General features: G+C 50.3%; 11 protein-coding genes across 11 annotated transcripts; 2 read left to right on the forward strand and 9 right to left on the reverse strand.

Moving 5' to 3' along the window:
• Nucleotides 1-29: 29 nt before the first annotated feature.
• APUU_60325S (uncharacterized protein) lies at nucleotides 30-347 on the forward strand (the record flags this gene model as incomplete). The annotated part of the gene is made up of 1 exon (XM_041693553.1): nucleotides 30-347. The coding sequence occupies one exon, from the start codon at nucleotides 30-32 to the stop codon at nucleotides 345-347; it is 318 nt and encodes a 105-aa protein (XP_041559471.1).
• A 220-nt stretch (nucleotides 348-567) lies between these two features.
• Nucleotides 568-1,900, reverse strand: APUU_60326A (uncharacterized protein; the record flags this gene model as incomplete). The annotated part of the gene is made up of 3 exons (XM_041693554.1): nucleotides 568-1,200; nucleotides 1,283-1,588; nucleotides 1,784-1,900. The coding sequence occupies 3 exons, from the start codon at nucleotides 1,898-1,900 to the stop codon at nucleotides 568-570; spliced, it is 1,056 nt and encodes a 351-aa protein (XP_041559472.1).
• A 478-nt stretch (nucleotides 1,901-2,378) lies between these two features.
• APUU_60327A (uncharacterized protein) lies at nucleotides 2,379-3,368 on the reverse strand (the record flags this gene model as incomplete). The annotated part of the gene is made up of 1 exon (XM_041693555.1): nucleotides 2,379-3,368. The coding sequence occupies one exon, from the start codon at nucleotides 3,366-3,368 to the stop codon at nucleotides 2,379-2,381; it is 990 nt and encodes a 329-aa protein (XP_041559473.1).
• Nucleotides 3,369-5,021: 1,653 nt separating this feature from the next.
• APUU_60328A (uncharacterized protein) lies at nucleotides 5,022-6,418 on the reverse strand (the record flags this gene model as incomplete). The annotated part of the gene is made up of 3 exons (XM_041693556.1): nucleotides 5,022-5,825; nucleotides 5,938-6,117; nucleotides 6,275-6,418. 3 exons carry the CDS (start codon nucleotides 6,416-6,418, stop codon nucleotides 5,022-5,024), a joined length of 1,128 nt encoding a protein of 375 aa, XP_041559474.1.
• A 487-nt stretch (nucleotides 6,419-6,905) lies between these two features.
• On the reverse strand, nucleotides 6,906-9,654 carry APUU_60329A (uncharacterized protein; the record flags this gene model as incomplete). The annotated part of the gene is made up of 3 exons (XM_041693557.1): nucleotides 6,906-7,184; nucleotides 7,251-7,849; nucleotides 8,886-9,654. The coding sequence occupies 3 exons, from the start codon at nucleotides 9,652-9,654 to the stop codon at nucleotides 6,906-6,908; spliced, it is 1,647 nt and encodes a 548-aa protein (XP_041559475.1).
• Nucleotides 9,655-11,155: 1,501 nt separating this feature from the next.
• On the reverse strand, nucleotides 11,156-13,159 carry APUU_60330A (uncharacterized protein; the record flags this gene model as incomplete). Its single annotated transcript, XM_041693559.1, has 3 exons — nucleotides 11,156-12,418; nucleotides 12,491-12,973; nucleotides 13,028-13,159. The coding sequence occupies 3 exons, from the start codon at nucleotides 13,157-13,159 to the stop codon at nucleotides 11,156-11,158; spliced, it is 1,878 nt and encodes a 625-aa protein (XP_041559476.1).
• Nucleotides 13,160-14,122: 963 nt separating this feature from the next.
• On the reverse strand, nucleotides 14,123-15,752 carry APUU_60331A (uncharacterized protein; the record flags this gene model as incomplete). Its single annotated transcript, XM_041693560.1, has 4 exons — nucleotides 14,123-15,091; nucleotides 15,141-15,212; nucleotides 15,264-15,533; nucleotides 15,669-15,752. 4 exons carry the CDS (start codon nucleotides 15,750-15,752, stop codon nucleotides 14,123-14,125), a joined length of 1,395 nt encoding a protein of 464 aa, XP_041559477.1.
• A 575-nt stretch (nucleotides 15,753-16,327) lies between these two features.
• Nucleotides 16,328-17,425, reverse strand: APUU_60332A (uncharacterized protein; the record flags this gene model as incomplete). The annotated part of the gene is made up of 4 exons (XM_041693561.1): nucleotides 16,328-16,711; nucleotides 16,782-16,832; nucleotides 16,887-17,168; nucleotides 17,303-17,425. 4 exons carry the CDS (start codon nucleotides 17,423-17,425, stop codon nucleotides 16,328-16,330), a joined length of 840 nt encoding a protein of 279 aa, XP_041559478.1.
• A 2,134-nt stretch (nucleotides 17,426-19,559) lies between these two features.
• On the forward strand, nucleotides 19,560-20,137 carry APUU_60333S (uncharacterized protein; the record flags this gene model as incomplete). The annotated part of the gene is made up of 3 exons (XM_041693562.1): nucleotides 19,560-19,616; nucleotides 19,675-19,839; nucleotides 19,934-20,137. 3 exons carry the CDS (start codon nucleotides 19,560-19,562, stop codon nucleotides 20,135-20,137), a joined length of 426 nt encoding a protein of 141 aa, XP_041559479.1.
• Nucleotides 20,138-20,515: 378 nt separating this feature from the next.
• Nucleotides 20,516-21,760, reverse strand: APUU_60334A (uncharacterized protein; the record flags this gene model as incomplete). Its single annotated transcript, XM_041693563.1, has 2 exons — nucleotides 20,516-21,595; nucleotides 21,650-21,760. 2 exons carry the CDS (start codon nucleotides 21,758-21,760, stop codon nucleotides 20,516-20,518), a joined length of 1,191 nt encoding a protein of 396 aa, XP_041559480.1.
• Nucleotides 21,761-22,586: 826 nt separating this feature from the next.
• On the reverse strand, nucleotides 22,587-24,076 carry APUU_60335A (uncharacterized protein; the record flags this gene model as incomplete). Its single annotated transcript, XM_041693564.1, has 4 exons — nucleotides 22,587-23,519; nucleotides 23,578-23,784; nucleotides 23,829-23,885; nucleotides 23,945-24,076. The coding sequence occupies 4 exons, from the start codon at nucleotides 24,074-24,076 to the stop codon at nucleotides 22,587-22,589; spliced, it is 1,329 nt and encodes a 442-aa protein (XP_041559481.1).
• Nucleotides 24,077-24,587: the final 511 nt, after the last annotated feature.

Genomic DNA, 24,587 nt, shown 5'->3' on the forward strand with positions numbered 1-24,587 from the left:
GGTTGGAGGCTGCGTCCCAAACTTACGCGATGGAATCTCAATCTTTCGTCCTGCACTGCACAGCTGTCCTAACAGCGAAAGGAGTTGACCGAATGCGCACGCAGACTGGTGCGCTGATGAATTCGCCAGGCGGGGGCGCTTCAGCTGTGTTTGCACCGGATGGACGGAAACTCACAACCGATTTGGCGAATGATCAGGAGGGGATCGTCTACGCGAATTTGAATTTCGATGAGATTTCTATGGCGAGGTCATTTGTGGATGTTTGTGGGCACTATTCGCGGCCGGATTTGCTTTGGTTGGGTGTAAAGGATGGAGGAGAGTGGGAGTGCGTGAGGAGAGAGAAGTAGCGGCTGGGAGGTGTGAGCCTTTTGGATTTTATTATTATATCCATAAGACAGCGATATCATGCTTCGTATTTCCATATTAGCTGGGGAGAGTTTGACATAAAATATGACCAGATAGTTAAGACCACTTATTGGGTGACAGACTTTAAAATATATCTCAGCTCATAACTGTAAAATATTCACGACGAGATCCGACGAGACGATACTGGTAAGTAAACGGACTCTACCCACTCCAAGCCCGTAGATGCTCACTCTCGGAATCACACTCCGGAGTGCGAGTAAGCAATGCCGTAGACGGATCCCCCGAATCACTTGGAGGCTCAATTTTGAGATCCTCACCACCACCGCCGGTCATCCTGAATAAATCCACCATCCTTAAATTCCCCAACAAGGACATCATCCCAGTGAGCGTCTTGTTATCCTTACTTGCATCTTCCTTTATCTTCCTTATATCCTCCTGCATCTTCTTCATGTCTTCCTTAGTCTGCCTGACCTCTTCTCGGGCCTTTACGGCATCGGCTTCGATACTATCCAAGCGACTGCCGAATCTCTCAGACCCTTCTAAGTGGGTCATAACCTCGGTCCATGCCGCGTGCACGAACCTGAGGGAGGCTCTGACGTTTGGTGTTGAGGTTGGGTTTCCGTTTTCTTGGCACGAAGTAGGTTGGTCTATGAGGTTGATTCCATGGGTTGGGTCGACGCAGTGGATCGTTTGGGCAGCCACGAACCGTGGGTTTATTGCGGTTCCTGTTGATGGCTTTCTGGCAGTGTATGGGACCGGAAGTTTGGGTTTAGGGGCGGTTCTTTTTGGGTTGGACATGCGTCGAATGTCATCCCTTGTGCACGGCGAGCCGCGCTGAAGCTCGATGAAGGGTTAGAGTGCTTGTTGTAGGCCGTGTAGACAGAACGAGACGAGGGAGATGATTGATTTATCTTACCGGACTAACTGCTCCATTGAAGTCGATATCCCCGGCCTCCTCGTCTGTCCATTCTTGGTCTTCCGTCTCGTTTGTATCATCCACCTCATCTTCATCACTCTCATCGCCCTCGTCGTCTTCATCGTCCATATTCTCGTCGTCCCAGTCCTGGTTTTCATACCGGCCACGCTTAGTAGTACGGCGACTACCATCACCATTGGCCCTCCTTCTCCTCCTTTTCCGCCGGATACCTACGTCTTCAGGCGCGTTGTATCGGCGGTAACACTGGAACACTGAGGTCGGGGTTCGGTTGGGGAAGGGGTATCGCTAACAGCGACAAGCACCAAGCAATGCATATTAGCGGGTTTTGTTAATACCAATAGGAGCTGGCAATTAAACCCCTGGGCTTGCTTGCGGCTGCAACCAGGACTTTGCATGGGTGGTATTGACGCGCCAAACGTCGCGTCATGAAAAAAAAGGGAACGCGCGGGGCCAATAGACGTGAAATAGGACAATGCGTACCTTGTGGAACTCAGTCCACGTTATATCAGGATTTTTTTCACGTAGCTGAATGAGACGGGCTCTTTCCTCTGGTGACCAGGCGAGCTGAGGTTTCTTTAATCCTGTTTCTGGTGCCATCTTGTAGGATTGCGGGACTCGTTCTAGGCAAGGGCGGTATATTGACGCTTAGCAGATACGACGGAAGATAGATTGGTAGATAAGATAGATAGATGGTCGACTTTAGGCGTGGAATAGGATGTATGGTGGTGATAAAGGGAGTGAGGGGAAGGTGGACGATGCAAACGCGCGGGAGTAAATATAGCCCACTTGGACACTTCACCCTGACAGGTGGGTGATACTTGCTGGTAATGCCATATTCCGAAGATGGTTAAACTACCACCACATAAGGTGAAAGTACGCAATGGGAAGCAATGAATGTAATGTTTAATGTAGCTAGAGGATACCATTGGATAGTCAACACTGCTTGCATACAAACGCATAATAACATCCGACAATTCAGCGCCATCTATCTGTCTATCTGCCAGCCCTGCCGCTAGGTCTCTCTTGCTTTTGTATGTCCAGGCCAGTAATGGACAGCATATGTATCGACCGCATTCTAGTTTTTGGTTTCCTCTATCTCCATACGTTCCGTCACCCCCCTCCCCCCACCTACATCAAATACATCAACGGGATCGGGAACCCAATTATAGACCGGCTTAAGTGGTACATCATTGTCAGAGATGCTTGGTACGCTGCCTTCGATCGAGCGCATCCAGAAGAATGAAACCAGTTTCCACGCATGGAGCCAGTCACATGGGTCAATGTGAACATCATCATCACCCTTACCTAGCAAGTGAGACCGCGGAAATAATCCTGGTTTTGCCTTCATGACTTGACTTGCGTACCAACCTGTTGATATGCTGTAGAACATCCTCGATGTAACACCCATCGAGGTCTTGGTCGGCGGCGTGTCTGCTAGCATCAGCGGCTTAAGTGTGAAATGGGTCCAAAGAACAGCCATGACATCTGGATAAAGACTGTTGTATTGTTTTGAGTTTGGCCACCCGAAGGAATCCCTGCGCGCGTTGATGTAATACTCTAGCAAGGGCTTGGTTGAAGCGTCTTCCAGGAATAAGGCCCAAAGTTTGGAGATGTCTGAGAGCCCAAGCGCGCCTGCGATCCTAGCGGCCGAATGGTCTAGCTTTTGGACATAGGACGGATCGTAAGGTATACCGGAGATTCCGCATGCCGCTGCCTTGCTTTGATCCTTATTCGTGCTCAGAGGCTGTGTAGCACGACGACTGAGCTTTGCTGACCCCGAGCTCAGCGGCGCGGAGGGGTTGGGTTTCGCAGCGGCGGCGGTAATGTGTCTCGTGAAAATATCCACTTGGCTTGAGAGCATATCGAACTTCTGTTCCAGCGAAAGGAACTTGGCTTCAATAAGAGTTGAGAGATCCCCCATGCAGGCTGCGATATCTTCCTGCGTTGACTGGATGCGTGCTAGGTCAAGATCTGGGGGCTGGGGGCGCGGCATAGCATGGTCCAAGACGAAGTCGGAGGGGGTCTGATCAAAGGGGGACGGAGGTACTGGTTGTCGGATAGGCATGAGACCTTGTTTGTTTTGGTTCGAGATGCGCTTGAGTTGACGAAGTGTTAGTGTACCTGGTAGCACCAGCGGGGAACGATGGGAAGAAACACTCAAAGGAGATGGAAATTTGAAGGCATTGATGAAGGGAGGAAAAAGGACAAGTGAAGTTAGTAAACTTGGGATATCTTACTGGTTTACTGCCATCCAAGTGAGTGTTGTCGTTGATCATTCCCATCTCATCGTCCACTTTTTCCCTGTCTTGTTGTTCCTGATTAATCTTCTCATTTGGGGAATTGCTGTCGGTATCCGGAGAGTCGTGACTGCTTTGGCTGACGAATAGACCGCTGTCGGTACTAAATCGCCTCGCACGACCAGGCTGAGGCTCAACACCTTGATTGATCTGTTGGCTCCACCCTGCATGATCATAATCTCCGAAGTAACTGTCAGAAATGCCATCGCCATCGGATTCATGTTTCGAGCGTTTCGCCTGAGGCTTCATAGGAACCTTGTCTCTCCCTCTCCCCCCGCCGTCCTCTTCACTCCTGCGTTTTTTCCTTCCCAAGTCTATTTGCGCACACTTGAGAATATGATATTGCTCCTCTACTTCTGCGGGGGTTCTGCCCGGGAACTTAAATCTCTAGTAGACCGCACGGTCTATGTCAGCGAATGATTGATGTGAGGGGGACTGGAGTCCCTAAAGCATAGTCATGAGGAAGGTCTTGCGGAATAGAAGGCGCGAGTAAAATCCGACATTAAGTAACTTACCCTATGAAACTCATCCCATGGCATAGGTTCATATCTGGCTTTCAGGTCTAGGAGATAATCTTTTTCCGCAGGCAACCACGGGGAAGGTGCTTCCCTGGATACAGGACGGGCGGATGACATTTTTGCGAGTTTGCAGTTGTCAAGTGGTAATATCAGAGATTGGAAGATAGAGTAAGTCGTCGGTAACTAGAAAGATCAGATCTTTAAGAGAAGATGGCTGTTTACATGAGTTTTGAACGTGGCGATAAAAGGAAGGGACGGTGCAAGCCAGAGGCAAAACGGGAGACAAACGCGGCGGATGTAAAGATATTTGATTCAAAGACTGAACACCTACAGTCCCGCATTCAAACTTTTAATCATTGTAGGTTCTCAGTCCCTAGTATGTTGAATACTGAAATTGTAGACTATACGGAAATACTATGCCGGACAGAAATATTGGATGCAGTATAGGATGCGAGGCTTTTGAAGTGCTATACGGACAGAAGTCTAGAAATGTGAATGGCAATAAGGACAATGCCAAAACGCTTCCGTTGTCTCATCTCTGGTGGTGCAACTACAGTAGGCAGTCATGATATCGCCTCTATTCTGCACTCCTACAACTTTTTAGGCATTACCAGAACACCTCAAAAATAAAGGATGAGCTAGGGGAATATAATTAGATACCATGAGACAGTGACTGTCACCTGCATCAATATCCAAACAAATGTCTAACAATAACTTCAAAATACTACCAAAACGCCAAATAATACTCCACAAAATCGTCTCCCTTGGCATATGAACTGCCTTCAAGTTCTGTATGTCACAATTGTGGTAACACCGTATCAGCATCATCATCGTTGGCCGCGTCCTCGCCAATCCTCCTCATCTCCTCAAAGCTTCGTTTTGGCACTTCTCTCCAGAATTTGCTCACGGGAAGTTGTCATCCGCGTCTGTCGCATTCCCAGCGTCAATTTCCTCCTCTCCCATATCCTCCGTCGTTTCTCCATCTCCACCAAGCCCATCAACTTCAGCGTGACCCTGGGAATCAAATACCTCCGATGAGCCTGCCGGAAGGCCGCCCGATGCCGCGGCATTTGGATCTGGGTTTGCGTTAAGAGAGGTAATGGCTTGTGTGAGAGCGTTTGTTGATTCAGAGCCGAACACCGTGCCTAGACGCTCAGAGACAGCGGTAATGCTCCTCCCAATCTCTCCTATTTCGCTCGAAACAGACTCGCCAATCCCTTGCAGCGCAGACAGCCTGGTTGATATTGAGGACATGTTACCATCACTCGGTAAACTCCCTCTCCGCATCCAGAAGGGAAGTATGTCTTCCACCTGTTGAGCATCGCCGTGCTGAGGTCGAGGCGTGACATGGCCGGAGGGGGAGATAGATGGAATCTGCGGAGCGCGCGGCGGAGCTGGTGCTGGTCGGAGGGGAAGGAAGAATGAATTCCAGTTTGGTTTTCTGGTTGCGTTTCTTCTGTGTGCATGAGTAGATGCTGCCGGATTCGGAGGGGGAGTCGGTTCCTGTTGAGTTTGTGATAAGTTCGATGTGGTGCCGGTGGATGTCGTTGGATCTTGCGGACGATGAGGAGCGTGACTGTCTCCCGCGACAACAGCCTGGTCGGGTAGCTGTTGCGCGTATCCTGACCGATTCCCAGCACCAGGGTTGGATACCGTCGGTTCAGGACCTTTTGGAAGTTGTATCGGCTCGTTTTGGTCAAATGCATGCTTGAGATTGGTGAAGGGTTAGTGAGATAGATAACACCTGAGGAAACATGAAGGACAGCGTGAAGGGTATATGATGGCAGGAAACTGGGGAGGTGAAGTGGGAATATATTACCCGTTGAATACTGTCACCAACATTCGATTCTGATTTTGAGCGTTTTTTATTAGGTCTCGTGGGAACATTATCACCGTCATCATCTTCACTCCTGGCTCTCTTTCGTGGGACACTCTTTTCAGTGAGAGATGTGTACTCCTGCTCTAGTTGGGCTGAGGTTCTGTAGGGAAAGTAAAATTCCTAATAGCCCGGACAATTCAAGTTAGCAAATGCTTCTTGGGAGATATCGTCGTTGCTGAACATCGCTGCAAAGCAGGAATCAGGGCATATAGGAGCATCGCATTAAAACCGGTGTCGAGAAAGCCGCGACAGCCAACATCAACGATATGCCACATACTCTCTTAAACATTTCCCATGATACATCGGGGCTCGCGTTTCGAAGGTTGATAAGGCGGCCAGTTTCCTCGTCCGTCCAATTTGGAACTATGCAGTCTTCATCCTTTGGTGCTTTCTTGGACAGTGGAGGGGTTTGGCGTGACATTTCGGTTCGCTTGGTGGTATTGTGTGGTGAAATGGGATACTGGAAGATAGAATATGTTGGATGTCGCTGGATGGATACAATACAGGAGTAAGTTGACTTTCTACAGGAGTAACGATGATGGTGATATATATATGTGGAAGGTTGAGATACAGAGATAATGGGGAACAAACGCGGCAGTTGGAAAAATATCAGACCCAAACACTGAACACCACTATTCATTGTTTAGATTTCCAGACATCACCAGAATGGTGATAGCCGGGTTACTCTGAAATGCTGTTGGACTGCAGGTTAACAGGTGGGGGGCCACTCAGAGTTCGCCTGCACGTTACACTTTTTACGGGACAGTCAAAGCAACATTCACAGAAAGCTTGAAAATATCAGCCCTGCTAAATATCCAATACTTCCCTTCTCGTTAATAGTTCCTCAACAGTATTTTCACTTCCCCAAACCATCAACGAACTAGTCAAAGCGCTGACATCAAACAGAGTCAGAACCGCATATCCGCATCCTCATACGATCGACTAAAACTAAACAAATCAAACGCCCTCTCCGTCTCATCTCTTCTAGCTCCTGAGGCTAAGGCATCGATACATTCCCGCGCTATTCGCTGGACCGGCGATTCGTCAATAGCCATCACGTCGACCGCATCCGGGGGCGTCACGATAAGATCGATATCGCTGGGCGATTGAGATGGTTCAAACTCGGGGGTAGCAGGTACGGGGCGTGCACGGAACGCTGTCCAGCCATCGGATCTGACAGTGTCGAACTGAGCATTCGTTAGTTGGTCTGCCTATGTGATATCAGAGACGCAGTTAGAATCGGGGTATCTTACATTATCTGGAATGTCAATGGACGGCGTCCTATCATCTCTTAGGCGTTTGCAGTCTTCACAATACTGGCACTCCTCGCATCGAGTGCAGTAGTCATAGCCAAACTGATCTGCATCATTCCCGCTATCTTCGTCCCCAGGGAAGGACTCTCCGATTGTAGGAATAGGGACGTCGGGAGCCCGCATCACGGGTTGGTCCGGCCCAGCGTTGAAATTGGTAGCCACAGCATTCCATGGAGCACACGAACCAAGCTCACTCTCAGCGCATTCGATAACTATTGTATTGTCCTCGTATGCCCCAGGGCGAAGTGATGGTTCGGGCATGGGAGCGAAAGGCCTGTCAACCTCGCCTGGACTGAGAGTTATAGTATTACCGTCGTATGCTCCAGTGTTGGCCGTTGGACTGGGATAAGAGGGGTAAGGTGATTCATAGACCGGAGGTACGTCGTTGACCGGAGGCGAAGCGTAGGCAGGAGGCGCGAGATAGAGTGGTAGCTGCGGCTGCGTGGGTGTCGTAGGCCCGAGGACGCGTCTACCGAAGGAGTAGCGCGTTTGCATAGTCTTGACTGCTCTGCCCGGGAAGAGGCCGAGCCTTTGTTTTTCTGAGTTAGCAGGTCATTTATTGAGTTGCATGATGAGCATGGATAAGATGTGAACCAAGGAGACGCGACGTACTTTGGCAAAGTCCCCCCATGATAGATTACGGTGTAGATCTCGATAATATACCAAACTGGCAATCTCGTCCTTTGTCCAAACGGTGGTATTTCGCGGAGTGTAGGGTGGTAGAATTGCGACGTCGACATTGTTGTTGATGAAAGCGTGTGTGGTCGTGTCGGGCATCGTGATGCGTTGTGATCACAAGTAGTTTTTCTGCTGATAGAAAGCCAGTCAAAACAAAGAAAAATGGCTTCAATTGACTTCAGGTTGTAAATATGTAGGAAACCCGGCTAAGGATGCACAGGATGATACCAATGAGATCCAGTATGCATGTGAGTGGCCAGGATATCCAAGAGAGTGAACTTGAGAAAAGTTACTCTCAAAATATTAGAGAAATTTGAGAGAGAGAAAATTGAGGTCTTGGAATAGTCAGTCTAGAGGTTTAGTGAATGAGTAGGTTAATAGTATAAGGTCTATCAGCTTCTCTAACTATGCGTGCAATTGGCTTCCTGAAAGTCAGTAGGTACGGTGGAATCCTCGAAAGAAATATGATAGGCTCTGGAAGGAGAACAGTGAATGAAGATATCAAAAAAAAAAAAAACAACAATGATGAATCCACTTGGGCATGGAAAAGATTACGGGGAATGAAATTATGTACCTATGTATACGCTTGACGGTGAAGGCTACTATCGCACTGTCTTAGAAAAGGTCACCTTGGTAACCGAGCTAAGGCATTCTAATCGCAATGTCATGATGAAGGAGAACGGAGAGATATCTGCCCCCCTAATAGTATTGGAAAGCAGCGAGCGAGAGCACGGTATTCAACAAATTCAGATATTGGGTCATACCCTATATTGAAGGCTGATGGCATAGAGAATGTACCAGTTGACTAGCTGAACCTAGAACTTTGAAAGCCAAAGTGCTCTGACAAACATAAATGTGGCAAAAACTCTGGTAGATGCCTCGTGAGTCCCAACTAACCCCCATCCTTGGAAGATTGAGACCCTTTACTCCCAATCTGCACGAGCCTAGCGGTCACCGATCTGAGCTTCACGACCTCAGCTTCATGTTCCTCTACTGTCTCAGCAAAAGACTGTATCTCCTCTTCCTCTGCTCGAAGTCGTTCCTCATGATCAGACGCACGGATATGGCTGTCGGGCTCCGGTGCCTTTTCGCGAATGGCTTTCAAGCGGACGTGGGCTTCAACAAGCTCGTGAAGATTTTTGTTATAGCCAATATAAGCCGCTTCCGACTTACGAACGGCAGCAAGAAGTGTAGAGCACTGCCGAGCTGACTGAGCATATTCTCTCTCAGATTTCTTGCAATGGCTCACTAGGTCTATAAGACGAGAATTATGCTCATTCAAGATAGAAATCTGCTCCTCCAGCCGCCGTGTGTAGCTCTTGAACTCATCCTCCACTCTCCCGAGCCCGTCAAGACAAGATATCGTGTCTCGGTGAGTCGAATCAAGGAGCCTTTCCCAGAGAGGTAGGCTCGGATGTGAGGGAATTTCGTAGGCACTGATGGGCACTTCATCGACTTCCTTGCTGGTAGAGGCCTGCCGTGGCTGTTCTTGGTTGCTAGGGGTTGCTTCGTACTCCGTGATAGAGACGATATTCGGGCTGGTTGACGGCTGAGATGATCGTACCGGCCTTGTAGTGTTTGCCCCCATTGCCGTGCCAGCGATGGAGGGCGTCGGTGAACTGTCGCTACTGGCTTGTACTGTCTGGGCTTGTCCCGACGATCCCATAGTTGATACCGGCTTGGCAAGTTGAGGAGCGGACGGGTAGACGTTGTTGCTTTGGAGTTAGAGCTAAGGGAAGAGAGCGAGAGGTTTTGCTGCGGAGCGGTCGTAGAGGTGGTAGGTGTTGTGTTTGGCATATCGGTTGATGAAAGACCATCTTCAGGAAGGGTCGCTGTTGGTGTATTTATTATCTGAGTGTAGTCTTGCTGGTGTTGGACGGCTCGTTTGCGTTTGCAGCGTTGGCTGACTCTGCACGTTTGACAGAAACAGGAGACAAAGATAGTATCTGAAGTGCTTCAGCAGATGAAGCTGATACGTATAGCTAGAATAAAGAGCTTATTTGTTTAGGGTTTGAGGTTTTTCACGCGGCTGCGGCATCGTTGATGTTTGTAGACAGTTCGTGAGACTGGTCTGCTCCAACTCAAACGGCAATTCTTCACTTGAGATCGGTTCTGGCTTCACTGGAGTGCTGTTGGGCTTCCCGCTGCATCTGGCCTGGCCGATTGCCATTTGATAAATTTCGCCGATTCCTACGTTTCGTAGGTGATGTGATTGAATCGTCGGCGGACGTCTTCGCCGGGATGACTGGCGAGCTGACGGACTTTGGTGCGCCCATTATGAACCTTTCCGTTTCAGCAGGTCTGATCAATATGGCTCGCCGCATGGGTATTGCCACGGGATTCGAATATGTCCTCGTATGCCTATTAAACATCGATTATCAGTCAGCTAAAGCGAAAAAAAGGTCGGCATGGGTCTCGAAACACAGGGTGAACACACTCGTACAAACTCTGCCCCCGAAAGGCCAGGATTTCGAGAAATGAGGTCAGGAAGACGTTTGTCTTCATATTGTGTCCATGGATCCATTCAGTGCCGGCATTTGAGGGAATCGCCATTAACGCACCCTCAAGGCTGATTGAAAGTAGCCAACTGAGACAAGCACCGCTGATGTTATTACCAAGAGACCAGATTGGATATGAGAAATACAGAAATCAGCGGTGCCTAAAAAACAGGATGATTTCTGAAACGCAGAAACAGGTGTAGAAGGAACAGTGGTGGTGTCTCTCACTTGGAGGTGGAAGGATAACACAAGCCAACACATTCTGCTCACTTTCATATCTGAGTGCCCGTACAACAGATGTATTCTACAGGGTGATAATCTACCCTGATCACTGGGGCAAGATGAGACCAGCAAGATATTCATTTTCTTGGTTTTATTAAAATACATTCAAGCCCACTGAGCTGGTTCTGGCCTTGTTGATAAGGGCGTCGCCCAACCGACTGGATACTTGTCCAAGCCGGTTTGCCTTGTAGACAAGCTGACGGTAAAAGACAAAAGAAATTCAAGCTCATGCAACATGTAAACGAAGCAGTTGGCTAACTAAAGACTGAACGAAAACTGAAGTCAAAAGCGATGGTACTCAAACACCGTGATAGACGCCAGGTTAGATATCAAAAACCCACCAACATAAGACGCCAATTCCCAAGCGACACCAAATTTCATACCCAACTAAGATTGCTTCTGGTCCTGGCTCTGGTTTGGGTTCCGATTGCCATTCTGGTTGCAATTCTCGTTGGGATTCTGATTGGGATTCTGATTGCCATTGTGGTTGAGATTCTGATTGGGATTCTGGTTGAGGTTCTGGTCGGGGTTCCGGTTTTGCTGCACCGTGTCGCTGAAAACTTCCGCACCACGAGTCAGGATCCTTTCGTACGTTTCAATGGTTCTATTGCGCGCCTTCAACCTCTCACCGAGCTGCAGGATTTCCTCCTCCTGCGCAAGGAGTCGTTTTTCCGGATCCGCCAAATAAGCTGTTTCTTTGGCGTTTTTCTGCCACGCGGCAACGATCCTACCATTCAGCTTCGCAACGTCATTCTCGAGTTCAGATACACGCTCGTTACGTGCTTGGATGTCCTTTTCCAGACGAGAGACGGTGTTTAACAAACCCGATTTAGTGCTGTCCAGCTGCAGCTTGGTCAGTCGTAACTGGTGCGATAGCTCGCCGCAGCGCTCGCTCACGGTCTGATATTCATTCGAGGTATCAGTGTAGTAGGTGCTTTTCAAATGTTCGAATTCCCGGATTAAACCGGTCAACATAGTGTTTGTGGCTCGAAAGCCGATTGGTTCACGGACGCCAGCTAACTGCCGTAGCCAGGGATGAGGCCCGGGGGTTAACAACATTTGCTGTTGAGCGGAGAGAGAAGAGAGTGGTACAGAGTTTAGGTTTGAAATGACCGTGGGGTTGCTGATGTCGTAATTCATGGGCTGCTGAGCTACCTGGGGCTGTTGAGCTGTTCTTGCTCTGGGTCTTGCTCTGGGCGGCGCAGCAGTTCGACTTCCCTGGATCTGCCCGGGTGGCCCAGGAACAGAGGCGGGGGTCACGTTCGAGGTCATGTTTGAATTCATGTTCGAGATCATGTTCGGTACAGGAACTTGGGGGGTTCCATAAAACGGGGCCGTTTCACGCGGGCCCAGTGCAGGGGCACTTTGCACAGCACTCTGAGTCTGAGTCGGAGTGTGAGTCTGAGACATGATCGGGACTGCTGTACTCTGCTGAGCTGGATGGACTGGCGGAGGGTTCACCATTCCCTGGGCCATTACAGGCTGCGACGATACTGCCTGCTGGGATGCAGCGGCAGAGGCCAGTCTGTCGAGCGCAGAGGCTGACGAGGAGTCCGCAGCAGACACGCTTTGTCCCTTTCCGACATCAAGGGCAACAGGAGCACTGTTCTGGGAAGCGCCCTGGTTGGAGGTCTCATTAGTACCGACAGCCTACCGAGAGACCGGAAGTGTTAGCATATATTAGTGAACCCAGAGACTGAAAGAAGCATATGCAATGCTTACCGGTGCCCCATTTGCACTCGAATCCGCCGAGCCAGTGCCAGCATGATTATCAGAGCCAGCCTGAGATTTAGACTCATGGTCACTATCGGAATCTGCTTCAGTACAGCCACAACCTGTGAAACACTCCAAGTCACTAATAGAATCGGTGTCATACATCTGTTCGCCAGTGGGGCTTTCTTCGGCCTTGTTCTCCTCGAGGCCGCTTCTGGCGGAGGAGCTCCCATCGGCATCCTCAGAGGCGTTGCCAGTATCGATATTTCCGCCATTCTGGGCAGACTGATCAAATGGTCCCATACTGGGTCTCTGACTGGGAGCGGCGTCGAGACCATCTTCTCCAGGACGCTTAGCTGGGATAGCAGCCGAAGGGCCTCCCTGTGCATACCCGTTGGGAGCTAGCTCCTGGGAAGATCTGGACCTGGTCAGGTCTGCCAGACGCACTTTGATGGCAAGTGGAGTGCGCTCAGTAAAGGAGCTTTGGTATTTCTATTATTCAGCTGTAGTCAGTAAAACTGGGTCCTGCACTGATAACGAAAGAACAGAGTAGGGTAAGAGAAGACTTGCGTTTCCGAATTGATTTGCGGGGATGTGAGGATCTTGCTGGCGAAGCGAGAGTACCAGACTGTCCTCCTCGACAGTCCATGCCCTGCGAGGGGCGCGCAGCAGGGACATTTTGCCTGATTGCTGTTGATGCAGCTGGTGAATAGTGACTTGTTGATAGGCCAGGTGGATGCGTGGACGAAGGATAGAGGTAAGCAATGAAGAGACTGCTGGTATGTCAGGAATTCAAAAGAAGGAATCTCTCTGGGTAAATGGGAAAACACCAGAAGTGGTGAGAATGGTAAAAGAAGAGAGCGAGTAGTGTTGTAAGGGTAAAAAGGGTAAACACCATAAAGAGTAAAGGTAAGCCCTCACAACACCCTAAAACAGACACACGAGCCAACGCGTTCTGGGGGCCACGCGTTCAGGTTACTGTTACTGAGTGATGAGATGTGAAATGAGATTAATACCAGCAGACCATCCAGTAATTATCATGCTTTGTGCGATACAATTGCCTCACAGCCTGTTAAGCGAGGGTATACAGGCTCAACATCACGTGGTGGGATTCACAGAGTGTGCATAGAAAGAAAGAACCTCAATGTTTGCACAGAAACTGTCATGCCAGCATGTCATTGACTCCACTTGCTCCTCTCATTTCAGATATCAAAGCAGGATCTCACGCTAGATACGCTACGGACACCATCCCTCGCCTCTGCCCTGGTGGGGAGTTAGGGAATTGGGCGGTGATTGAGACAGCAATTCTACGCATCGTTCAATCGGTCGAGGCGCATCAATGCGAGAACTTCCTAGAACGTGTTGAAACATCTTTGTTGTCATGTCTGTAGGGTTGAAGCAGACTTAGGGTGGAGGTGGAGGTTTACTAGAATGATAAGTCGCTAAGCAGTATCCGATTCATTAACTCATATGAAAGTTAGCTAATTGAAAATGTACACAATTTAGTCTTATCCACCGCCACTCAGTCGTTCCAAATACCTGACCGAACAGACAATGAAATGCGAGATATAAGATGGAGATGGATTCGAAAGCAAGGGTGATATCAGGACAAGACGGACCGCAGCTTCCGACGCTGCTTCGCTACTGGTGATCGGTGTCAAACCGGATGAGCTGGTGGCATTCGAGCAGACCTCTCGCATTGTACAGATCCGCCACTGTAAGTGTTCCATGCCCGTTCAACCGCATGATCAGTTGCTCAGCCCGGCGGCGTGTCGCAGCAGACGTGACGCGGTACCTCTCGGAGACTTCCACGTGGCGCTCCCAGTGCATGGCGTCTTGGTCTGATTCCTGTTTAATTCGGGCGAGCATGGGGGCGACTGGCCGGCTGAGGATGTTGGCTAGTGGGTTTCCCCGGGGGGCCGCAGGTCGGCGTCTGATTCCTTGGGGTCGAGCGGTCGCTCTAGAGGCACGTCTGGGGGCTTCTCGGGCGCGACGTGCCTCTGCCCTCCGCTGTCGGGCCTGCTGGACCTGCTCCGGTGTTCTCACGGGGACCCGCTCTTGGGACGTTGGCTGGTCAGGCTGCTCCAGGTTGATCACATCGACCATCTCGGTCATTGCCGTTATCTCATCGGGAGCGTCTGGATCTTCTGGATCTGGTTGCGTAGCAGCCCCAGACTGACCCTGTAGCTGGGTTCTGGGCTCGCCGCTCGGTTCGGCTTCTGGGGCTTCAGGACGTGGAGTAGGCACATTTGCGGCTAACCTTTGGCGGGCTCGCGTTGCGGAGCGTAGTGTCATCTGTGTGCCAGAGGACCCGGCAGCCGCGCCACCCCCTGCATTCTGTCGAACGCTGGGCCCATTCCGACTGTGTTCCATCGCCGCAATGGCTCTGTTTGTGAGAACAGCCCTAAACAGCCCTGGGCTGGTTTCTCGTTCCCCTGCCTCCTGTCCTAAGGAGTCAATCTCCGCGACCTGCTCATCGGGAAGGTCACTTAGGGCTTTGCGCACCTCCGGCCCGGCAAGATCGTTCCTTCTGCGTCGCCAGTCCGCTTGTGAGGAAGGCCCCAGAGGACTCGGCGTGGTCGGGGCGTGTGGCTGGGTGGGGAAGAAAGGCTTCGGGGAGTTAATTAATGCAATTCAAAGGTTTATCCAGTAGACTCACGCGTTGGGCTTCTGTATTCTCCGGCTGCTCGACCGGATAGCCGTTTTCCTGCCCATCAATCTGAGCTCTGGCCTCCGGGTGGGTTAGCTAGCGAAACTGAAGTAGAGGATTGACTTTACTTACTCTGTCGACTGCGCTTTCTACAGCAGGCGCCTCGTCCATCTGGTCGTCTTCATCCGAGCCAGACGCTGAAGAAGCATCCTCGTAGATATCAGGACCATCGTCGGAATCTTGTTGCTGTATTGCGGGCGGGTGAGACTGTGTAGCCGCAGGTCTTAGCTGGCTCACCGTCCGCCTTGTCCCGACCATGTTTGTCGGCGAGCCAGAAGTGCCGCGGAGAAGAGACCACCGCTGGTAGATCGCAGTGAGTGATCTGTGAGGGAGGAGAGTTTTCTGAACAACATGTCAGCCCAAGTTACTGCGCTGGTATTGCAATGCAGCAGTGACTGTATCGTTGCATCTAAACCCCCAGGGTGGAATGGCATGGCAACCAAGGTCTTCATGAGGGATACCTGGGTTTGATCATACCTGGATACGGCGAACGCTAAGGATATCTTCCTTCTTCGCACGAATCAGAGTCTCGGTCTCCTCGTCGGTCCACAGGTCTGGCATTCGGTGCACGAGCTAGAGGTTATGGTGCAGGAGGTAACTCGCTTAGTAGGAAAAAGCTAACAAGATCTGAAGCCAGATGGAAATGGGCAGATCAGCCTTCAGGTCACGGATAGAGAGAATCAGTTGCAGACTAGAGAATGCGAGTAGAAGGTCGCATAGAAGGTTGTTTATATAGCATAGAACGCAGCAGAGATTTTTCTCTATCCTAACAGTGAATAGTAGAAGAATTCCGAAGGTGAATAAAAACTGTTATTCTACTACGAGGGATGTCCATGCGGACATTGTATTCATTGTATATAATAACTTGGAATGTGTTTATACGATGTCACAGAGATGACAAGTAGAGTACTCACTGGAGTTCATAGTCTGAGTCAGTCTCTACTTTGAATTCACTCTATCAGGCTACTTCCGCTTCGCTTCCGGCTTTCCATACGTAATAGCCGGGTAGAACATTGGCTTCTATGGTTGCCTGCGCCTTTCCAGCTACCATGCCAAATCTCTAATTCACTATATCTCCATAAACAAATGGAGAAACAACAGTGAAGTTCTGTGTGACAGAGCAGAGGATACCCTTATTAACAGTCAACTTGGTGAAGCTGCCTTTGAAGCACTCTATCCATTTCGGCACCAACCCTGACCCGCTCTCTGACCTCATCCAGCTCTCGCCGCAGATTCTCTCTGCGTGACCGCGCGTCCTGTACCCGCTGCTCGGCCACATCGATATCGTCGGCCGCCTCAGAAATTGCATAGAGAAGCTCACGCTCCTTCATTAGGTTCTCTTGGTGATACTTGGTGGCATTGCCGTACAGGACCATGGCCGTTGACAACCGTCCACCGGCTCTAGCCATCTCCGCCGGTGACAGCTGAGAGGGGCTGGACCCAGACCCTACGTCTTGTTCTGTTGGGCTTGGACTTGGTCGATCCATTTTGCACATGAAAGACCCAGCTCGGTAAGTAATCTCGATGTCCGTTAGCATGCATTCTGGGCGTGACAATCCAATATTGAGTTGCAGGTATGTTTTTACTTACCGGATATGACTCTCCGTCGTTGACTGGGTCTAGTATAGCGCTCCTCTGGCTCTTTTGCGGTTTAGCGACGGCGGGTATACTGTATTTCGGAATCACGACTCTCACATTTGTATCGCTGCACTTTTCCGCTCCGGTATCCCGATCCTCTTCATTCTCTGTTCCCGAATCTGGATCCGACTCCGAATCCGACTCTGAGTCGGAAGCTTCACCATCTCCAATATCCTCTGGCCCCTTCCGTCCTGCGCTGCCACGAGTTCTTGTCACCACCCCAGCCGAGCCATTTTCTGTCTTGGATCCCCTTTTGGCCTTTACTAGCCTCATGTGCTGTATCATGAGAGCCGCAATAGTTTTCCCTGGGAACTGGTCTCGGAGCTCTAGCTCTTTATCCTAGATTGCCAACATCAGATTAGCCTTTCCGGGTTAACATTATATCCTCATACGGTGCCACAGCGGTGCAGGACATGGTAATCCAAGAGCAAACCCTGCGAACAGGAAGAGCATTGTCAGCGAAATGAACATACAGTTAAATGCTGCCGGAGCTGTCCACGTTGAGGGAATTTCTCGCCGAGCGCTAGGAGTAAACGGTCCTCATCCTTGGTCCACCTGCGCGGTCTGCCTCGTATTCGACGCTCGGAAGGTGGCATCTAATTGTGAGATAGTTAGATCCCGAACGATCACCACGCTGGATGCTCACCTTTTCGCTCTTTCAGTTATGGCAGTTGGTTACACGTTCAGCCGCTGGACTGGCTTCTGCAACATACCCAGCGACGCAGGAACCAGGAGAAGTAAAGCCTGCTAAGGAAAACTTTGCAGGGGCACTGGTGTGAGGATGGTGTCCCGGTCAACGGGTGTGCATGATTGCCTGAATAATCGACGAAAACCGCCTTGTACAAAGTACGGCAGTAGCCAATCAGAGGCCCAACTTGGCACACCGGTTCGAGCAGGCGACTAACTGTATACGGCCTAGCGCCAGGGCCCGACCTTCCGATCGCCCCATTCCGGACTAGATCGTCGGGCCGCGCGGGTCCGGGATCCGCGCCCCGTCGACTCGTGGATGGAGGCTCAACAAGATCAGCTTTCCAGTTTGCACGCCTCGGTGGACTGAGATGTACAGAGAAGCCGCGATACCAGGTTCAAAGGCAGGGGTTCATACAATGTCATCTTCTTATCAGCGTTGTATCCTAACCGCTTTCGCTCTTGCTATTCAGGAGAGCACAACACCAAATCGTGAATACGGAAATGAAGGAGCGCCACGGGACGCCTGACATCAAACCCTTTGGTCTAGTGTTTGATGGTGCAGAAGCTTCGAGTACTTTCTCCCGTCACGTCAATTGATTCTGAGTCGACGAAAATCCCTACGTACTCAGTTTTCAGAATGGCGCGGCCCCTTCGGTCTTCACTCTTCACGAAGGATCAAGATGATCTTCATTAACATTAATTTGCCAGACTGAACCGAATTTCCAGAAGCTTCTACAGTGATATCGGGCCGCTGCTGCTCAACAAGATTCGTAAAACCCTACATTGCTGTTTCCTGTGGTTCGAGGACCTCGATCATGGCTTGGTACGCTTTCCCTGCTTTCTCGGCGATGTACTGGATTTAGAATAAGTCAGAATGTTATCACATCGATTATTACTGTATCGAAGATCTCCTGGTAGTAGAGTTTGTTGTGGCTTCGCGGTAGCCCCTGTTTGCCCTGATTCGGGAATTTTCGATACGGAAATATAGTTATCTCCTGCTCCGTGGAGCCTGAGGCAACAGCGACGGCACTCCTCTCCAGGAGTTGCGAGTCACCACAGTAATTTCACGAGGCCAATGGCACAATAACAGGCCTTAAGAGGTCAAAAATCCCTAACATGGCCACTCCCTTGTGAGGATGCTTACGGTTCACATATTCCAGGCCGCTACACCACGCAGATGAATAACAGCTTCACCGTGACCTGGTATATAGCACTTATAGATATCGCTTTAGGGCTTAGAAAGTAATTTTCGATTCACCGGAATTCTAGATTCTCAATTTAGCAAACTGCTCGCCAGCCAGTTACGAATATTTAGTGTCACCACCAAATGCCCGGGCCCTTGCCTTGGTCATTGCGGCCCTGTCGTGGTTGAATTTGTGAATTTTCAGCCCTGATTGACTGTATGTACTATCTAGGCCACTTGGGTACTAAGGCAATAGCGCTGTAGTTGATGCCTCTCACAGTGGATTAGTGCGGCCAGGCCTAGCTCCTGCATCTAGCCATTATAGGATATAGATGCAGTTCGAAGTACAGTTGGTTATGAATGTCTCAGCGGCCGGCGAGATAGCCTCTTCTGTATCTGGGCTGTATGTAAAACCGTGGTAAGTCTAGACACATAGAAGGCACTGGCTATTTAATCCAGCGGTGACAGGATATGTTTTCTTTAAGTCACGCATAATCTTTTATCGCTAGTGTTGCATGAGCAGGAGAGAAAACACGGCCGGTAAAGGGCCAGGCCTATCTGGCCAGGGGCAAAATGGTTACTATGGGTCATATGTACTGCTATATTTGACGCTGCTGTTACTGAACCTTCATCACCATGAGGACTCTGTTGATGAATACCTCTGCAAACACGTCTTGCCCCAGTTCTCACTACGCTGATAGCTCGTCCAGTCCAATCTTAAAGAGCATAAATATCCCTCATTCCGCATCTGAAACTTTTGACTTGATCACCAACTTCTCCAGCCTCTTATCGCGGATCACACCTTCAGCCCTACAATCTAGTCCAACAGTTCTCACTCTCAATTTTCGAACTTAACAATGCGACTCGACGTTGTCATTTCAGCAATAGCCATGCTGGCCACTGCTGCCTCCGGCGTATGTCCCCCCCACAAACCAATATATTGTCCCTCCTTACTGACCTGAGTATTTGTAGCAACACAGCGTCAACTGCTGGGGAAAGGCCTCGCACCCCAGCTTTAACAAGCTAAGATACGCCCTCGGCGAGGTCGAACACTGGGTATCTTCTGTAGGGACTGACGGTAACACGTGCGTCGACGTGTACTGCAAGTCTCATATGAGCATCCGCTACTGTGACGAGGTACGTTGAACCCACATTCCTCCCCTATAACGTTATATACTACGCTAGCCGCAGCAGCAGCTTACTAACCTGGATTTGTTATAATATAATATAGGGTGGCGAGTCTCGCATCATGCCCATGCAAAACATTATGGACAGTGTCAAGGTTATTGCCCACGACTGCAAGACGGAGTACAACGGCAAGACCGTTGCCGGCGGTGTTGTCGACCACCCTGACTGGTGGTCCGTGATTGTCCAGACAGAGGACGACCGTTGCAAACAAACAGGTCCGCACTATTATGGCCCGGCTGATATCTAGGGCTGCCTATGCTTCGACGAGTCCGTGATGGTGTTAGTGCTGTCGCGAGACAGGCTTTGAGGGAGAGGGGTGATATTATTCAACATATTATCCTCTCATCTTCCGTGGCCTTGCTCTTTCTGTGTGTGCGTGTTTGACAGGCCACTTTATCCTTCGTTATTTATGTTACTGGGGCGACTCAACGTCGTCTCCCAAGTCAATTGTTCTATGCCTCTAGGCTATCAGGAATAGAATTCTCAACTACTGGCCGTGCACTGTAACCTGGTCTTCGTCATTTGTAGTCATGAAAGTCATAATCCAAGGGGCAGGTATAGCGAAGTCTCTCTCGAATCACCAACTACTCGCGGTGTTGCGCATAGGTTGAGCAGAAGGTATCAATCACTGCTTCGTCCTAAACCCCAACATATCAAGAACCTTTAAATTCTCAAACTCGCTCATAGTCCTGCAGACCCCCGTTATCCGCTGGATATCCTCCTCCGTCTTCCTCTTCAACTCCTCAATGCGTCTCTCCAACTCCCCCTTCTCTTCCCTTAGGCGATCCCGCTCAGCAGCAATCCCATCAAGAGAGGATACGCGAGCCTCGAACTCCCTCCTTATCCGGGAATTTTCCGCCTGCAGCTTCTCTATATCAGCCGCGTGCTTGCTTTCGGTGACTTCGGACCATAGGGCTAGATAGCTGGTGGCTTCGCTCAAGTAGTATCCTGCCGGGGCCGGCTTTGGGGATGTAGCAGGTGACGCGCGTGGGCCTATATCTTGTTCATCACTGGTCTTGCGAGGAATTTGCCCTGAGACTGTGCTTGATGCCTCGCCAAATGTGTTCCAGGCCACGGAGGATGCATCGCGAAACTGGTGGACAGGACCCGCAGAGTGCGGTGTTAACTCTGGAGACGGCGGGATTGTATGGATCGCCGACCACGCCCGTGACCCCTGCACTTGGTTGTACTTGGGAGTTGGATTAGTAGGCGTCGACTGAGCGAACGGATCCGCAGTAGGCTCTGGTGTCGCCGTGGTACTCGGGAGAACAGGTTTCGGCGGCTGTCTCAATTTACCGGTATGGCTAGACGGTGCAATTTCGTCTCTGGTAGAAGGCTGTATTGCAGGTTGAACAGTTGCAGATGTCATTTCTCGGGCTCTCTGCAATCTATCCTCTATCGAGGGTTCTGGCAAAGCTCGCACCAGCGGCGTTTGACTTCTCGACAAGTCTCGTTCTCCGTCTTCATCGCCATGGTCGGTTTCGTAGTCGTCGTCGTCCGAGTTATCAAAGACGATCGGGTACTTGGTCTGGCTCGCCTTTGCGCGCCGCTGGCGAGTCGCGGCCGTGGTGCGTCTTGGACGGATACTAGCTCTTGGTGCGAGACTGCGACTGCGAGCCCTGATGGCGGCTTTCTTCCGCCCTTTGTGGAGTCGGAAATACTGGACCTGGAGTGCTTGGAGTGTTCGGTCTGGGAAGAAGTTTAACTGGGCCGTGTGCCTGAAGTTAGCCATGTTGAAGAGGAGGTACGGTGTGCCTACCTCATGAAACTTTTCCCAACTAAGATCCTTATGTTCCTCTCTCAGGCGCAAAAGACGGCGGTTCTCTTCGCGGCTCCAGGCATTGCGGGTCTTTCTGTGCTGTGGAGGCATAGCCAAGACAAGATATCGGTTTCAATATATACGATATTCGATAGGCGACGACGTTTGAGGAGGATAACAAATCCGTTCGAAGACGACAGACGAGCTCTACAGTTTGAAGATGAAGAATTATCTCGTCTCCGTCGTTCCTGTTTCCCAGCCCCCAGTCCTAGAAGTGGCAGCCTGGATTCACTGTGGCTTTGCCTGCAGGGGTGGTTGCAGGGGTCTACATCGCTGGTCAACCTTGCGAGAGTAGAAAAAGGAAAGATACCGACAATACGCTTGTGAACACTCCATAACGGTTACTTTCATATTTTACGCCCACGAGACTCGAAATAAGATTAAAATAGCGCCGGCAAGCGCGGAGAGAAGTGGAGCACCGGAAATAAAATAAAGACCAAGAAAAAGAACCCAGGCAGGGATCGCCAGTGTGGTAAGTAAAAATGGTATTTTTGATGAATTTCGACTGTTAAGTACAATCTCTTTGAGTATTGTAAGATATGGCCACAGTTGATCTTTGGGAGTTTGATCGGTATTTTTATTATGGTATCATTGCCCTAGAATATACACCATCGGGGCTGTATTTTTGGTGGTTCAGACTGGCCCTGGACTTGCAGACTGGCCCCCAATCTACGGATGCAAGCGCCCACGTTCAGCTGCTGAACCGATTGTCCCAGTGCATCAGCAATGCCACTATGGTTGCCTGTGCTGCGCCAGTCTACCACTCTAAAACGCTGAGCTCGTCAACACAGTGGGTAGTATCATAAAGAAGTCCATTCATTATCGTAGCAACTTTCCATCCCAAATAGCTAAATCCCACCTAAACATCAAGTTAAAATCAAACCTTCCCAGCCGGAACACCCTTCCCCACCTGTGCCTTCCACTTATTGTGTAACTGTGTATTCTCCTCGATGAACCCCTCCAGATTCTCAAGCCTCCATCTATCTTCTCTCCCCTGAGCCACAATATCAACGACCTGTTTCTCCAACGCGGCAACCCGCAAACTCCCCTCGGCCTCCAAGCTCTGTATCTGTTTGTTCTGAGTAGTCAGCTGCTTCTCCAACTCCTCGATCCGCCGCTTGAGCAGTGCAGTATCCCCAGTCTCCCTCTGGATACTCCTTAATTCCCGCATTCGCGAGCGCCGCACCGTAATATGTAGTATGGCCTGGTCGAATTGGTCCTCGTTTAGGTCGTTTAGTAGATTGAGGGCAGAGGGCGGGAGTGGCTCCGTGCTCGGGGTTGGCTCTGCCTTCTTAGGAGTTCTCTCCTCTTGCGTAGTAGCGCAGCCCTCTGCTGATGAGGTGGGGGCAGACCCCTGCTGAGGTGAATGTGAACGTTCCCGGGGTGTAGGGGGGTCATGATGCCATAGAGAGTCAGGGTCTGGAAGCTCTGAGTCTGTCGTGGATGAGGTCTCGTCGCTTTCCTCACCGTCGGTGGATTCTCGGCTTTCGGCTAGAGTTGTAGAATGAGTTTGCTGTGTGTCCTGGGCTGGTGCCGGTGGCGCCGGAGTGGGATGGTTGTTGGGGCTTTTTTCTATGGCGGTGTCGCTCTGGACTGGGATCTGAGGGGTTGCTTGTATGAAGCTGGGCGTTGTAAGGGGATACTGCACAGTTTGCCCGGCGGCTGGGACAACTGATCTGTATGAACCCGACGAGAAGGACGATTGGAACTGGGGAGCTTTTGGCAAGTTGGCCTGCTGGAGGCCATATCGCGGTGGGACTGTTGTGGAAGCTTTCGGAGTTGTATACTGAGGATACTGTGGGTGACTCTGCTGTAAAAGTTATACCCGTTAGTATAGCCCACTCACTAATAGAGACAGCGTCGCTCACAGGCAGTATCTGGCCGATCTGGATTGGAGGTGCAACATCACAATCCATCCCTCCGTCTTGTTCGCCTCCCAGTCTGGGCTGTTTACATGGACCACTATGTGCCATAGTATCTGGTGTAGGAGCAGCCGGGCGCTTGGGTACTTTAAGGACGGCGATACAACTTTTCGGTGTCTCCTTTCTTCCGTCTTTTTCTGAGTTCTCCAGCTTCTGTCTACAGTGAGCATACTCCACTTCAGTCTGGTCTCACTTACCCTGTATTGTTGTTCTAATGCGCTGGCAGTTCTATCGGGAAAATGGACTTGATATTCCTAACGGGGGAGTAAGTTAAACGTGACTATATAACGCGGCAAGCAGGCCTGCAACGTACCTTCTGGAACATATAAAATGAAATTTTACTATCGGCCTTTCTCAGTCTGAGCAACAACTCATCTTCATGCTCGGTCCATCTTGCGCATTTTCGGCGTTGATTGTTGGGTGTCTCGTTTTGCGTTGCAGGCATTCTTAAGTATTAAAGTCAGGGCCACTGCTGTGATAGAAGAGGTAGAGGCCTGGTGGGCAACCACGTTCTATAGCACACTACAGGAAAACTTAAGCCAAAATCTGCCGTGGTTTAATACGTCTGATAATGCTTCTCAATATCTTCTTGTATTTTTGCTCGCCCTTTCTTTCCCTCTCTCTCTACGTCTATTTATTTTTCTTACCGGGGTCTGCTCCCCGGCTGCTTCAGTGTAATATTCGGCGCCCATCAAGAAACATTTCCCAGAAACAAAAGACCCAACCTTTCGGCGCTCCCCGAGGCCGAAATAAAACTCAAGGCAAAATTACAGATCAAAGTCCCAACCTGAGCGCTTACACGCCAACTCTGGGGCGAAAAATTGCCGATCAACACCATCGCAGGTTCAGCGCATGCATCCCAACTTTCCAAAATTACAACGCAGGGGTAAATCTGTTTGGCCGGCGGCCAAAGGGGCTCCAATCCTGACCAATCACGTTCCGAATATGCAGGGGTT

Source organism: Aspergillus puulaauensis, chromosome 6 (assembly GCF_016861865.1).
Source record: "Aspergillus puulaauensis MK2 DNA, chromosome 6, nearly complete sequence".
NCBI lineage: Eukaryota > Fungi > Ascomycota > Eurotiomycetes > Eurotiales > Aspergillaceae > Aspergillus > Aspergillus puulaauensis.